The sequence below is a fragment of the Rhinopithecus bieti genome, unplaced genomic scaffold (genome assembly GCF_001698545.2).
Source record: "Rhinopithecus bieti isolate Rb0 unplaced genomic scaffold, ASM169854v2 scaffold_35305, whole genome shotgun sequence".
Lineage (NCBI taxonomy): Eukaryota > Metazoa > Chordata > Mammalia > Primates > Cercopithecidae > Rhinopithecus > Rhinopithecus bieti.
This window is the reverse complement of record NW_016814878.1, coordinates 130,840-147,419: the sequence shown is the minus strand read 5'-3', so window position 1 is coordinate 147,419 and position 16,580 is coordinate 130,840. Positions and strand designations below refer to the sequence as shown.

The following is a 16,580-nucleotide window of genomic DNA, read 5'->3' as shown; positions in this document are numbered from 1 at the left end:
TACCATATGACCCAGCCATCTTATAAAGACACATGCAACCAAAGGATTATAAATCATGCTGTTATAAAGACACATGCACACGTATGTTCATTGCGGCACTATTCGCGATAGCAAGGACTTGGAATCAACCCAAATGTCCATCTGTGACAGACTGGATTAAGAAAATGTGGCACATATACACCATGGAATACTATGCAGCCATAAAAAAGGATGAGTTTGTGTCCTTTGTAGGGACATGGATGCAGCTGGAAACCATCATTCTCAGCAAACTATCGCAAGAACAGAAAACCAAACACCGCATGTTCTCACTTATAGGTGGGAACTGAACAATGAGATCACTTGGACTCGGGAAGGGGAACATCACACACCAGGGCCTATTATAGGGAGGGGGGAGGGGGGAGGGATTGCATTGGGAGTTATACTTGATGTAAATGACGAGTATAATTTTATTTTCAAAAAACATTTCTAGGAATATCATAAAGAAATTCATATTTGCATCACACTTTCACCAAAATGCATTGGTTTGAGAAATAAAATTGTAGCACATGATTAAAAGAACGATCATAGGGAAACATTCAAACTGCATGACTAACCTAAAAATATAATTAATTCATTCAATAGCTCATTTGACACACATTTACTAAATGGAAATTTTTATACTTACAATTTTAGGAGACAGAATAAATTACAGTATGTATGTCAAAAACGTTAATTAGAAAAGATAAAGAATTCCTTCCTTAATTCTATAGTTGTAGGCAAACAATTACAAGCCTGAAGGGGGGAAAGATGTCTTACTACTAGAGGGTTACAATGTAAGATAGGCATTTGGAGGAGGAAAATATAATTTTTGCTTTGGTTGAGAAGAAGAGTATGAAGGGAAACTGTAAGATGTATTACTTGAAGAAGAAGTGTTGTACATTATGCTAACGATTGGAGATAATAGCGTTGGGCAAAAAGACAGTTCAGTTTTTATGGTATATTTCAAAATTTTGGCATTCGCTCTCCTCAACTCAATGTATATTAGGAATAATGAAAACTAATTGCACAATTTAGGCACACTGGAAATAATAAGAGAGAGACAGTAATATTAAGAGAAGCAGTAGTAGTAATTAGAGTTATTTAATTAGAGAGTTAGATTGAAGTCAGATCCTATGCTAATAAGATGCCTTTTCCTCGGCGGGGAGGGGAAAGGAAATGGAGAACCTCCAAGTGTTTTTGAACACAGAATGGACTGATCTTCAAAAATATTAATATAGCAGAAAAAGTGGGGGGACTGAAGTATGGCTAAAGCCAGGAAGACCAGTTAGAACATTACAATGCAATAGTCAAGCTGTTTGTTAGTGAAGATTTAAACTAAAGAATGTATAGGACAGAGATATGTGAGAACTATTGCCAAGGTTGTATTAACAACACTTGGCAATTAGTAAAATACAAGGTACAAGAGAGGCAGAAAGCAAGTCTGTTGCAAGATAACAAGCCTAAATGTAGAGCATCTTTCGGTATTATTTTCCTTCTTCGAACAAAACATGTAAAACAAGAAGAGAAATATAGATCAGTTATATAAATCTCTAATTCACATGACTTCACTACCATAATTTCAAATGCATTTTGAAACTAGGGTCCTTAAAAGTAAAAAGATATGAAAGCTTCAACATCCATCATCAGTTTATATTATAAAATAAGAGTATCTAATATCTATTTCTGATTACTACAACCTGTAGCTCATTATTCAACTCTGGACCACATTCCAGAATGTGTCCAAATTCTTGTGAGTATCTCATTCAGTGAGTAGGCAATGTTTTACCAGGGGAAAATAAAACTTACTAATTTGAGTAAGTCAGATCATGTTTTCCTTCAGGCTAGTAAACAGCTGCAGACATTGTCTGCTTCCCATCAAAATCTTCATGTATAACCTCTGCAATACTAATGGTATTCTGGTAAATTTTCAAAACCATAACCCTAAAAATGTGACAAACTACATTTTGTTAAAGGAATATGGCTCTACTGCCCACCCTGCATTCACTTGCGAATTTAACACAATGTGGAAACTCTACTACAAGTATCAAAACTCTGCTGAATATCTGTCCATGAGCTACATTTGCTGATACTTTTATAGGTTAAGCAAAAGTATATGCTCTGAATAATTCTAACGCAAAAGAGAAACACTTTCCACACAGCACCTAGACTTAAAAGAAAAACAATTCCCTCATGCCTGCTTTGATAGCAGTGATAAAGGTATATTTGTTTTTTAAATATTCTCTGGAAAGCATTTCAAAGAGGAGTTGAGATCTAAATTTCTCCACTTCTTAGTCTCTTGAATCTGGCGTTAGGGTAGTATTAGGAAGATAAACAGGCACTAAATGTGAGATGACCTCAAACAAATCTAAATGCTATACTTTTTTCTTGGAACCTAATCACTACAGGAGTTTAATTTTATAATTCTATGTTTTCAAAAAATAATTGTGATCATTTAACTTGAACTGAAGAGAAATGTTGGCAAGACTGAACTCTGGCACAGATAACATAAAAGCCACTGGAAAGACAGCAGCTGTCTCAAAATTAATTCCTTATATTAAAGCCTGAATGGATTCTAAAGAAAATGTTGAATATTTTTCTCCTTTAAACCAGGTTAGCCAACTAGCCACACAAATAACATTACTCTATAAAATACAAAACTGCTAACACCTCATAACACAAACTTATGTTCTGCTTTTGTAATATAAATTCTCAAAAGAGTTTTACGGCCATTAATACTAAGAAAGAATGCTTGATTTTCTAGTGAGATCTGGAGCTTCAAGACAGGCTTAAGTTGTAGTAGCAAATTACTACTATGACATTTTAGTACAATACATGTTTCAAACATTAGCAAAGATTTTGAAAGAGGTTGAGCCAGGGCCTTCTTTCTCCCAACTGGTGCAGGAACACTTATCTCAGCTTTCAAAAGAGTTTAAACATTACTTCCCAACCACAAAGGACCCCTGAACTGGGAAGGAATAGATCCACAACCCATTTGTGAATAAGCCAGGTGAATTGACTTCATCTGTGCTAGAAGAGGATCAACTAGACAATATCAAATCTCCATACATTCTAGATTAAAATCAAGACAGAATATCCTGAGACTGGCACAAAAGCACTGAAAAGCCTGCTTCCATTTCCAACATCCTATCTTTGTGAAGCAGGGTTTTCTGCAGTGACAGCAAACCAAAACGAGATTACAGAGCAGACTGAACATGAACAACAGACTTTGGGTGTCACTGTCTCCCATCATCCCCAGAGAGAACCTTCTAGTTGCAGGAAAGCAAGCTCAGGGCTCCCACTGACTCTACATTATGGTGAGTTGTATAATTACTTCATTATATATTATAATATAATAAAAATAGTAATAAAGTACACAATAAATGTAATGCACTTGTATCATCCTGAAATCATCCCTCCACCCTCCAACCATGGAAAACCTGTCTTTCACAAAACCGGTCCCTGGTGCCAAAAGGTTGTGGACTGCTGGTATATACATGGTATCTGCATTTTTCATTCCAGAGGCCACCAAAAACCCAATCATTTAAAAGAGCAATAATAGCACTTGTATTCAATTTATTTGTCTTGCTTCTATCAAATTACTACCAATTATTAAGATAAATGTTTTTCTTTCCTTGAAAAATATTTTTCATCTAGAATATTGTGGTAATGGAAAACTATTAACCAATCAGAGTAACAATATTTTTCAAAACTAGGATGGATAATAATAATTCTATAAACACTCATGGCAAGATGAGTGTTTTTTTTGGTTTTTATTGGTTTAATACAATGTGACTTATACATTAAAAAAGTTTTTTGATAATTTTAAGGTCACTTCAGAAAATCTGTGAAAAGTTAATAGTATATTTGTAATAAAAGTTTAGACCACATACTTTCCTTGCCAAAAGAGTAAATTTATTGAGTCTTTGCAATAATTGCATTTAAACTGTATCATTAAATTCTATCCAAGCTATGATTAGTATTTCTCCCTAGTCTTCAATGTGACCTTTATTTAACACAGTTCACTGTGTGCCTAGGAATACAAGTATCCTATTTGAAGTTACCAGGTGTTCCTTTCAGGAAAATAATCCTTTTTTTATTTTTATTTTTTTGAGATGGAATCTCACTCTGTTGCCCAGGCTGGAGTGCAGTGGTGCATCTCGGCTCACCACAACCTCCGCCCCCCTGGTTCAAGCAATTCTCCTGCCTCAGCATGCCAGGTAGCTGGGACTACAGGCATGCACCACCATGCCCAGTGCGGTGGCTCATGCCTGGAATCCCAGCACTTTGGGAGTCTGAAGTGGGTGGATCACAAGGTCAGGGGTTTGAGACCAGCCTGGCCAAAACAGTGAAGCTCCTCTCTACTAAAAATACAGGAAAATAATCTTAATCTCAGCTACTGAAATGCTTAGTACTAAGAAGGTTTCAAATTTTTATATATCCCCTTTTGAAGAATTTTTTTGAAATATTTCAGAGAATGCCTACCTCACAAAAGATGAACACTGGACTATGTTAACATTGAATTCCTATGTAATCTGTAAATTAAATTTTCTCAAATGAAAATTTGCACCTACTTTTATCATTAAGTAACAAAAGAAACCAAAACCCTGCAGTTTAAACAAAATGCCTTTTTGTTTGCCAAGTTCTGCTTTTCATTTAATTGTTCTGATACTCTACAGTACCTCACAGGTTTCCTTTCTCGAAGCAAGTCTTCCAGACTACGTTCACAATGTTCAGCCACGACCACTAGTCGTTCTGAGTAAAACAAAGCAAACCCATGTTATATTTTATCAATCAGACATGTTAAAAACAAAATAATATTCTCTACTGATGATATTAGCATATAACACCCATAACAATATTTTAAAAGAGATTTTCAAACTCTATATTAACTACATTATTACCAAGTATATAGGATAATAAACATCTAATAAAACAATAACTATTTTTTTATCTTGTATTTTCTTCTGCTAGAGTTTTCTTATGTCCATCAGGAAAACAGGCAGAAAGACTGTCCTTGGGGAAAAAATAACTCACCCTTCTTCTGACACAGATTGGAAGAAAGAAGTAAAAGATTAGATTAATATATAAAGAATGTTGAAAGAAGGGGAAAGTAAGGAGCTAGGTACAGATTGCCTGACACTCTGGTTTTAAACACAGATCTTTGAAATTGCATTCAGAAACTTGAAAAAAAGTAGAAATGATCCGAATCATAACTACAGAGAAAGAAAATCAACCTAGAATTATTGTTAACACTTGAACAACGCAGGGGTTTCTTAAAGGTGCCAACTCCATACACAGTCAAAAATCACCTATAACTTTTGACTCTCCCAAAACTTAACTATTAATTGCCTACTCTTGACTGGAAGCCTTATTGACAACACATAAACAGAATAGTATCTACATTTATTTTATGTATCCATGACACATCTTTTTATTTTTTTTCTATATTTCTAGGCTACATGGTTCATCAATGAGTTTTTTCAAATTGTCAAAAATGTCCAAAGAATTTTCCAATATAAATTCATTGGAAAAAAAATCTGCATATTTAAGTGGATGTGTGCATCCAAACCCATGTTGTTCAAGGGTCAACTGTAGTTTGTAACATCACAGGGTCTGCTGAGATTAAATAATATAAAACAGTGGTAGACATGATCAACATTATGATGTCATTTTTATTTTCCCACAGATCAACTGATCAAGATGGCACAGTTCTAAGGGCCAGTCCATACTTTTTTTTTGCCTCATCCATTAACGCAAGTCAGCAACATGATGTTTGACAATGAATCTTAAGAGGAACAAAAGAAAAGTACAACTGGGTTTCCAAGCTTTTGGGGATTTGACAAGGTTATTTGAGGATTTTGGTTCAAAAGAAGTTGGAGTGTTGTCAGTATCTATGCAAAATGGATTCTAAGTAAAATAAGGAAGAAGTTGAACACAAAACACAATGACAGACTGAGACTAGATAAAGTAAAGGTGCAAAGAAACTAGGAATAATGATAACTGTAAAATGAAAGTTTGGTGAAAGTGAAAAAGTAGCCAAGGTAGAAAAAAGAGACAGAAGAAGATGGGAAAGAGGGAGTTCAGAGTAGGAAATCTAGTATATAAAATAGTTCAGTAATGACTGGATTAAGGCATGGTCTTGAATAGGGGAAGGAGAGATGGACAATTGTGTTCAGGCAGGCATGTCAAGTGTCGGAGCAAAGTATTATCTTGGATCATATCTAAGTTTACTCTGTCTAGCAAAATGGGATTATACAGAATGATCTGAAACACAAAAATTAAAAATGCTATCTATGAATATTATCATTTTTTGATAAAAGATTTCAATCGTAGAGGAATAGGAATAAAATGAAATAGCAAATGATGAAGCTAGAGAGGGAGGTGAACAGGAATATTTAACAGGAATTTAAAGAAAATTAACTTTAAAAGAACATTTAATGAGAAAAAAAGAAAAGAAAAGGAAAGGAAACCATGAAATAAAAGGTCAAGTTATTTACTTAATAAAGAAAAGAGTATGCAAAGGTAAGCTCCAAGCAATTTAGTACAATGGTAAAATTCCAGAAGAAAAAAGCTGTCAACCTTATCAGAAAACCAAAACAAGAAACTGCATTCCTTTGCTTTTCATCTTACCATGTTTTGTCCATTTTCCTTACATTTATCTGGCTCCCTCCCCTCAGTATCCTCTGTAAATCTTTACCTCTTCTACCCAAATTGAAATGCTACCAGTTTCTCCACCTTTGATTCAGGGTCTTTTTTCCTGTTTTCTCATCTATTCGCAAGGCTGAAAAACTCTGAGATTTTATTGCAAGCCCAAAACTCTCTTCTGAACTGCAGGCTTTTATAGCCCATATTACAGGTTTTTAATATAAAAGTCACCTGAAACTCAAGAGAACCAAAACTCAACTTATAATTTACTGTTAAAGTCTGTCCCCTTTAATACTATTTCAGTCAATGATATCACTATCCAGTCAACTGCTCTAGCTAGAAACTAAACAGTAATCTCCCCTTCTCAAATCCAAATAAACAGAGTACTGCTATTTTTATCTCTCAAATATTTCTAGAATCTATATAGTTTGCTCCATCTGCCACAATCTGGGCCCAGCCAGCATCATCTCATTAGAGAACTACAACAATCTTTTAACTGATCTTCTCACATTAATTCCTATTTCTTTCCAACATATTTTCGCACTAAAGCCCAAGTGATAAAATCATAAGAAGTCTGAATATGGAACTCCCTCTCTAGCTTCATCTATGTTATTTCATCTTAGTTTACCAACTTCCATCACACTGATCTTCCTTCTGGCTTCCTGCCTTAGGGCACTTACACATGGGTTCTTACTGCCTCAAATGATCTTTCCCACATAGTGGTTAAGAGTATAGACTACTGGCCGGGCGCGGTGGCTCAAGCCTGTAATCCCAGTACTTTGGGAGGCCGAGACGGGCGGATCACGAGGTCAGGAGATCGAGACCATCCTGGCTAACACGGTGAAACCCCGTCTCTACTAAAAAATACAAAAAAACTAGCCGGGCGAGGTGGCGGGCGCCTGTAGTCCCAGCTACTCCGGAGGCTGAGGCAGGAGAATAGCGTGAACCCAGGAGGCGGAGCTTGCAGTGAGCTGAGATCCGGCCACTGCACTCCAGCCTGGGCGACAGAGCAAGACTCCGTCTCAAAAAAAAAAAAAAAAAAAAAAAAAAAAGAGTATAGACTATTTTATCTGGGATCAAATCCCAGTTTTACTACTAATTAACTATGTGACCGCAGGGAAATTTTCTAACCTCTCTATGCCAGTTTTTTTTCTGTAAGATGAAGAGAAGAATAGCCACCTACCTCACAGGGTTGTTGTGAGGTTGAAAAGAGTTAATATATAATAAAAGCCTAGAGTAATGTCTGGCACATAACAAGCACTAGCTAATTGTTAGTTTTTATTATTATTCATTATTCAGGGCTCAGTTAAATGTGACTTCCTCAAGGGAAACTTTTCTGGACCTCCCAACATCAATTTGCTCTCCTACAACATGCTCTATTCCACATTTTAATTTTCTTTCGTAGCACTTGTTTCAACTCTAATAATTTGTATGCATTTTTATTTTGGTCCAGCCAGCATCATCAATAACTCCAACTTATTCATGGTTTTACTTTCTGCAGTTTGCAAAAATTTTAAATGGAATATTCTAGAAATAAACAATTTCTAAGTTTTAAATTGCATGCCATTCTGAGTAGCATAATGAAATCTCTCACCAGCAATTAATATATGCCAAAAAGAAGACGTGGCTGGGTGTGCTGGCTCAAGCTTGTAATCCCAGCACTTTGGGAGGCCGAAGTGGGCGGGTCACGAGGTCAGGAAACCACCCTAGCTAACATGGTGAAATCTCATCTCTACTAAAAACAAAAAAAAAAAAAAAAAAATTAGCCAGGCGTGGTGGCAGGCGCCTGTAGTCCCAGCTACAGGCTGAGGCAGGAGAATGGCATGAACCTGGGAGGCGGAGCTTGCAGTGAGCCAAGATCATGCCACTGCACTCCAGCCTGGGCAACACAGTGAGACTCTGTCTTAAAAACAACAACAATAAAAAGAAGACGTAAAGTGTTTCCTTCAAGTGAAAAGGTGAAAGTTCTCAACTTGATAAGGAAAGAAAAAAAAAATCAGTTGTTAAGATATATGGTAAGAAATTTTCTATTCGTGAAATTTAAGAAAAAAGAAAATCATGCTAGTTTTGTTGTCATGCCTCAAACTACAAAATTATTACCACAGTGCAAGACAGGTACCTATCTAAGATGGAAAAGGCATTAAATTTGTGGGTAGAAGACATACACAGAAACATGTTATGACTGATGAGAATCAGATTCTGCACAATCCTGTTTCAGACATCCAATTGGAGTGGCAGGAAACTTCTTGGAACATATCCCCTGAGGAAAAGGGGGAACTACTGTGATATCTTTTTTCCTATCAGATAATATATTTTGTGATGGCAGGAATGAGGTAGGTCTCATCACAGGTGCCTTGCAGTGCATCAGTAGTTGCACACAGGTGCATCACAGTAGTACATCACAGGTGCCTAGTGCACACAGGTGTACTGCATCACATGTGTGTAGAATGTCACCTACAACATACAGGCATGTAATATAAAGATAACTGTTAAATGAATTAGCTTTAGAAAAGGCATGATGTGGCCATTAGAAATGAAGAATCTCATATGACCACAGTCACTAAATAAACAGAGCTCTGTCCCGTGTAGAAAATTACATGCCCATATTATAAACTCAGTATAACTCAGTAGCACTGACTTTCATGTAAAACAAAAATAAAATAATTTATTAAAATGTGCATATTCCATTAATGAACCATTTTAAATTGGATATTCATAATGCTCCATATCTGTAAGAGATTCCAAATTATCTGGCACAACTAAAATTTTTCAGGCTTTTGGAAACCCCTTCAAAATATCATAAACAAGTGTTTGCCAAAGCTTCAAGATTCTATGGAACTATTAAGCGTAGTTTTAATACTGCAGAGCCATAATCCTCGGCAGAACATCAAAGTTTCTCCCAGAGATAATGTAGTGTATACCAAACAATATTTCCAGTATGAACCATGTTTTTTAAAGAAATCTTTCGAGAGTCTTCATTCTAAAATCTCTGGACCACTGTTTAAAAATAACATGTTATAAAAACAATATAATTTCACTGAATAAAGCATTTGGGAAACATAATGTGCCAAATATAAATCATCAATGTAGTAGCATTATTTATAAAAAAAAAAGTGATGCTAAGATGAACTTTAAAGAGTAGAATATATAATAATTGTGAAATAGTCTTTCTTCTAACAAAGATTTGAGGAACCCCAAGTATGATGTAGTGTCTCTAGCCCAAATTGTGTGTTTTAAGTTTGATAGGGTTTGGCTGTGTTCCCACCCAAATCTCATCTTGAATTCTCATGTGTTGTGGGAGGGACCTAGTGGGAGGTAACTGAATCACAGGGCCAGGTCTTTGCCTGTTCTTGTGATAATTAATAAGTCTCATGAGCTCTGATGGTTCTATAAGGGGGAGTTTCCTTGCACAAGCTCTCTTTTTTCAGCCTGCTGCTATCCATGTAAGACGTGAATTGCTCCTTCTTGCCTTCCACCACGACTGTGAGGCCTCACCAGCCACATGGAACTATAAATCCATTAAAGGTTTTTCTTGTATAAATTGCCCAGTCTCGGGTATGTCTTTATCAGCAGCACGAAAACAGGCTAATACAAAGTTAACACTAAGAAACCGAAGAGAACACACATTTAAGCAAGAATAAAGGAGTTGAATAAGGGGTAGGGAAAGTAAAATAAAGTTTTTAAAAGTAGCGTTTTTTTTTTTAAATTTAGAGAAAGAGGTGAATCATGAATCCCTTAAAATAATATAAATGGTTGTTAGAATATATTTACTGCATCACTTTTGTTATTCACAGTAAAAATCGAGACTAGCTCATCACCTTTAAAATATGATATTTCAGTAAGTGTTTATACAGTTCAAAACCAACAAAGAAAAATACTATGCTTAAAGAATAGTATTGGTACCAGAACACTGCAATGGTCAGTTTTATGAGTCAACTTGGCTAGACTATAGGATCCAGTCATTCAATCAAATACTAATCTGAATGTTGCTGTGAAATTATTTTGCAAATGAATAAAGTCTATAATCAGTTTACTTGAAGGGAAATTATCCTAGATAATCTGGATAATCCTGATTCAATCAGTTTAATAGCCTTTAAGAGCAGAATTGAAAGCCAGGTACACTGGCTCACACCTATAATCCCAGCTACAGGAGAGGCTGAAACAGGAGTATCACTTCAAACCAGGAGTTCAAAACCAGCTTGGGCAATATAGTGAGACTCCTGTCTCTGAAAAATAAATAAATAAAAAATAAATAACTATGAGCAGAACTGAAGCTTCCCTGAAGAAGAATAAATTCCACTTGTGGATGACAGCTTCAGCCTCTGCCCAAGAGTTTAGCTTGTCCTTCTTGATGACCTTCCTCACGAATTTCAAACTTGCCTAGCAGCCCCCACAATCATGCACACCAATTCTCAGCAATATTTTTAATATACTTATATAACGTATATTATATATGATTAGAGTAAGTGTTGTTCGCTTATGAAACTAATACAAACACAGATGAAAATTTATAGCTAGAGATACAGAATACATTATTCTTATATTCTAATTTCAAATAAAATATTTTATTCTTGATTTCACCAGCAATCCTTGAAAGATTTCTGGATAATCAATACCAAATTAAAAGGATGCACTACCATTTATAATCTTCACTCTGCTTCTAAACACAGCTGAGATTTCAAGCTCAAAAGAAAAGAAAATTTGTTAACATAGTATTTTCAGCCTTTACTGGCTTCTTTTCTCCTAAAGATATTTTCTTCTATTAGAAAAAAAGTTCTGAAATTCTAATAAAGTGTCTACCATTCCTGAGATTAAAAACTTCATCCTGCTGAGTTAGCAAGAAAATATTATCATCTTTGATTAGTTTTGAATGATCTATAGAAAACAGTGAAACCTTGACTTCTGAGCTAACATAATATGTGAAAACATATTGTTACTAAAACAGACCACATGTAAGAGGTGTATGTGACTCCAAGTAAGAAGTTAATTGTTATTGACTTAATAACATGCAGGGTGGGAGGGGGCATGACTAACAATAGTAAGATATCTGCATAGCAAAAACGGAATAAAAGAGGAAAAGTAGAATCAAAATCAAAATTCTTTGAGAAGACACAAATCAAGGTTATGTGGTATTACACCATTGAAAAATAGGTGTTCACACTGAGAAATACTTTCACTAAGGAGATTGTTCAGCAGAAACTTTTCAAATTTTTCAAAGTAGATGCAACTGAACTGACTAGAATGTTTTAGAACAAACAGACTTTTGCATAAGCAGTTACTCTAACAGTAAATTATTCCTCATATACACAACTTTTCAGAATGTTAAACATTGCCAATAAAAACAAAATAATCAAATTCCCTAGCCTAATGACAATCGATATTTTCATTTCAGACAACTAGACTTAAAATATATAAACTTTACATATATTCATGACCTACGTTACCCTAGCAGAGAGGGCTGCTGAGATACATGAGGAGCAGGGCAAGTCAGGGAAGCAGAGTAAACAGCAATATGATGGACAGGGCTAAGGGAACTAACCATACCGTTGAACTGGCCTCAGAGAACAACAATCAGTAAAACAATTACAGTTTCTAAGGGGATCAGTTCCTACCTGACTTTGATAATCAAAAAGAAGGTTCATGGGCAAAATTAGCAAGAATGCTCCCCAAAGAGAATCATGCTATAACACAGTTCCTAATTCAGTGTTTATAGAGGCCAAGTTAGGTAGAGGAAGGAAAAGAAGGAGCTTTAGGACTATTTTGTCAATTGGGAAAAGGCTTAGGAAAAATTGGTCAGAGGAAAAACCCCAAATACATAAAGTGAAACTCCAAAGGAGCTTCCAGATACAGTGGGAATAAACAAAAGGCTCTTGGTGGCAAGAGTTTGGAAAGACAGGCCTCTGCCAAATTTACAGATGTTCACCACCCATGGTTAATACTGAGCATCTACTGTACTGACAACCAAAGAATGGTTTTGGAAATAGGCCAACTCTACAACTGGCAATTTTTTAGAATCTATAGCTGAATTAAGGGTAATATGGTATTGAAGTATACAGGGATTGAAAATATCTATTACATTGCTTGGTGATGTAAAAAGCCCCAAATGATCCCCATAATTTTCAACATCTACTTAATGTCATTGAAGCCAGGTAACAAATAAAATCTTTGGCAAAAAATTCTTTTTTGAACAAAAATTAACTCACCAAAAGTTATTTTCTGGGCTTTCAGCAAATGGCTGGAGCTATCTGTAGTCTACTATAGATACAGTTACCACTAGCTTTCACAGTTCTCTTTAAGCAAATTAGAAAAAGCACCCCTCCCCCTAGAATAAATCAGAGAATCAGACTTCAGCTCCCACTTACTCCATTATCCAGAAGCTTTTATGCAGTGTGGCAAAACCCCACACAGTGGCCCTGACTGTGGGTCTCCTGACTGGTAAATATATGACATGGTGCAACACTAGGTGCAGGTTAAATCAATTTTGAAAAGACTAGGACCTGACATTAGAACTTCTCAAGTTAGCCTTAAGTAAAGAAGATGATCTCTCCATACCCCTTGATACTCTACACCAGTGCTTTTAAGACCCCTCTCCCCTCTCTTTTTTTTTTTTTACATTAGGAATCCTTTTTGCAAATCTGTGAAAAACTATGAATTTTCATTATTCAGCAAACACGTGTACATATGTATACACACATATACAATTTTCTAGTAATTTGAGGGGTTCACAGACTTCCTAAAGCCTACTGAAGCTACAATTTTAAACTTAAAATTTCATTTCCTTACATGTTTACTGTAAACTAAAAGTAATCTTCAAAGCCCTTCAACTGACTAAAGGGACCATCTCTTGGCCAAGGGGACCCCAGAATAACTTTGAAAACTGAGTTCTCAGCCATGATAGGACTTAGGGTCAGACTATCTCATTATACCACCTTCTTAACCATGATTAGGCTTTCTTCCCTAGGGACTTAGCGAAAACCAGCCCTTTCAAAAGATTTCACAACTGATATCAACCAACTGTCTGACACTACCCCTTCTTTTTTGCCTGATAAGCAACCATTTGCCTGATAACCAATCATGGAGTGGTTCTGGCCAGTCTACCAAGAATGAGCAGTAAGGGTTTTCGTGTCCTCTGCTCCACCTTTGACGTCAGAGGGTCAAAAACTCCACCCTCGGATCATGACCGTCAGATCATGCCAACGTTGCCATTTTTTATATGTGGGACCCATGAAGCGGCTTGAAGGGGAATGAAGTTTAAATGCACATACACATGGTCCTCCTTTCATAAATATTCATGACTCCTCCCATAGCTTACTGAATGCGTATATTTGGCCACTCTGCTCAGTATAAATTTCTGTTACCTTTGACCCTCCCTCATAGCATAATCCATGAGAGAAAATTGCAAAGAACAAAATCAAGGATATGTGAATCAAAAAACCTCAAAGCAACTCAGCTTGGCTGGAATGAAGGGTTAAATTAATGGAAACAACAAGCAATACATCGAAAGAGGACAGCACAGACTGGATCAAGGACTAGATGAAGGATTTTTGCATGCAATAGCCTAGTAAAGAGTTTGAATTTTACCTGGTAGATTTGCAAAGAAATGGGCAAGTGTATGAGAGAGAGGCAGGGTGGGGGAAAAGGAGGAGAGAAAGAAGGACATGTGTGCACAGGAACTGATGATAGCTTTATATATTTAGTGGATACAGTATTTATAATTTTGGGTAACAAAGTAGAGAACATAAATAGGAAAAAAAAGAAAATAACTTACCATGCTTTCCCCTAGAAATATCGACATACTGGCACAGTCTGGGATGGGTGATGGTTTTAAGGATTTGAAAGCGCCCTAAAATTTTGATGGAATTTGGTGTAAGAGGAAGCCCATTGCTTCCACAAACATCATGTGGCAGAGCCGAGGCAAAGAAGGTAAAGGCTCCCATTTCAGCGTCCTCCAGGGGAAACATTTTTGGAATTCTAGGTCTTCTAAGATAATCTGGAAAATATTAAGCCAGACACCAAATATTAAGCCAGACAGACCAAACCTTAAACACAATTAACATACAACTTGGAGCAAAATGCCAATCTGAACACTTCACAGTAAAAATATCACAGTAAGAAAATTCTAAAATATCAGAGGACAAAACACCTCAGCATAAATTTATATTGCAGCTCTGAATCAAACTCAAAGATTTTCAATGGCATAAAAAAGAAAAGATGATTCCATTCTCAACGACATCTGGCAGTTTAAAGAGTAGAGGAAGTTTGTTACTGCATCTTCATATTATTAATAAGGCTCTTCTTTTCTTTTTTAGACAGAGTCTTGCACTGTCACCCAGGCTGGAGTGCAGTGGCACGATCTCCGCTCACTGCAACCTCCGCCTCCCGGGTTCAAGCAATTCTGCCTCAGCCTCCCGAGTAGAGGCACCCATGACCAAGCCCAATTAACTTTTTGTATTTTTAGTAGAGATGGGGTTTCACTATGTTGGCCAGCCTGGACTTGAACCCCTGACCTCCTGATCCACCCACCTCGGTCTCCCAAAGTGCTGGGATTACAGGCGTGAGCCACCACACTCAGCCAATAAGGCTCCTCTCTTTACCTAAAGATTGAATAACCCACATACCATCAAGAACCTTCCTTCTCATACAGTGAGGTAAGTCAGGAAAGAGGGAATATAGATACCAACTGGTAATTAATCAGGGACCTTATTAATAGTAGTAAACCTTAAACTAGATTAAAAGACAGCTCTATATTAAATAAGCAATTTTCATTTTTATGCTAGATGTTTTACATAATGTATGATCTGATTTAATCCTTTTAATAATCCTGATAGAGCTACTGGCTCAAGTTTAGAGATAGTTGTTCTACGTGTATAGCATGAGGCATCCTATTTGTACTTACTCCAAAATAAACGGTGCCCCCAAAGTTGTGTAAGGTAGTAGCCTGGAGATTAGGAAACTTGCTCCATATCAATCTGAATCACATTAAGGCAACCATAACAAAACAAAACAAAACAAAGCAAAACAGAAAAGGTCTTCTGACACGGGTAAAAAATATTTTACTCATGGACCTCACTAAAAAGACATTCTACTGGTAAAGCCCTGCATTTTCCCTTCTCAGCTTTTGATAAATATGCTGGAATTCCAATTCAATAAAACCACTTTTTTCTGACCAGAAACCTTACTGAAATCATTAAAAATATTTTTAAAAGTATAAACCCTTACCAAGGAAGAAAAAGGAAATAGGCCATGAAGTAATGAAAGATTTCTAGAAACTTGTACAAAACAAAATATATATGGAAGAGTATTGTCACAAGAAGCAGAAAGAAATAAGCTACAACCTACAATAGTCAAGAGGTTTGGTTTTTCTTTGTTTTATGGGGTTTTTTATTGAGATGGAGTCTCGCTCTGTCGCCCAGGCTGGAGTACAGTGGCGCGATCTCGGCTCACTGCAAGCTTCGCCTCAGTGAGCCATTCTCCTGCCTCAGCCTCCCGAGTAGCTGGGACTGCGCCACCACCACGCCAGGCTAATTTTTTTGTATTTTTAGCAGAGACGGGTTTTCACCGTGTTAGCCAGGATGATCTCAATCTCCTGACCTTGTGATCCTCCTGCCTCGGCCTCCCAAACAGCTGGGATTACAGGCGTGAGCCACCGCGCCCGGTCTATTAATCACGAGGTTTGTTTGGCCCTTTCAGATTCAGAGGTTTCAGACTTAGAGAAGGCGGGAACAATGGTAAACAGCAGTCAAAGAGGGTTTGAAATCAGAAGGGTGAAGTGTTGAATAATTAGAAGCGTCAATTCTGCCACCAGTCCTACAACATAGGCAGTTATTTACACTCTGAAAATAAAAGGTTCTTTCCTAAAGAAGCTGAACAAACTGAGAACTACAGTAGTTGCTATGGACACTAGCAAGAAGAGCAAA

The 16,580-nt window shown here is 36.6% G+C and overlaps 1 protein-coding gene across 1 annotated transcript in view; it reads right to left on the bottom strand.

The window, feature by feature from the left end:
* The window catches only part of TBCK (TBC1 domain containing kinase), a 114,388-nt gene that overhangs the window by 92,144 nt on the left and 5,664 nt on the right, over positions 1–16,580 (bottom strand). Inside the window, exons 2-3 of the mRNA XM_017852588.1 lie at positions 14,432–14,653; positions 4,698–4,770 (exon numbers count right to left, since the gene is read on the bottom strand). Coding sequence (XP_017708077.1) covers positions 4,698–4,770; positions 14,432–14,624 — 266 coding nt within the window. The 5' untranslated portion in view covers positions 14,625–14,653. The remainder of the gene's footprint in view (positions 1–4,697; positions 4,771–14,431; positions 14,654–16,580) is intronic.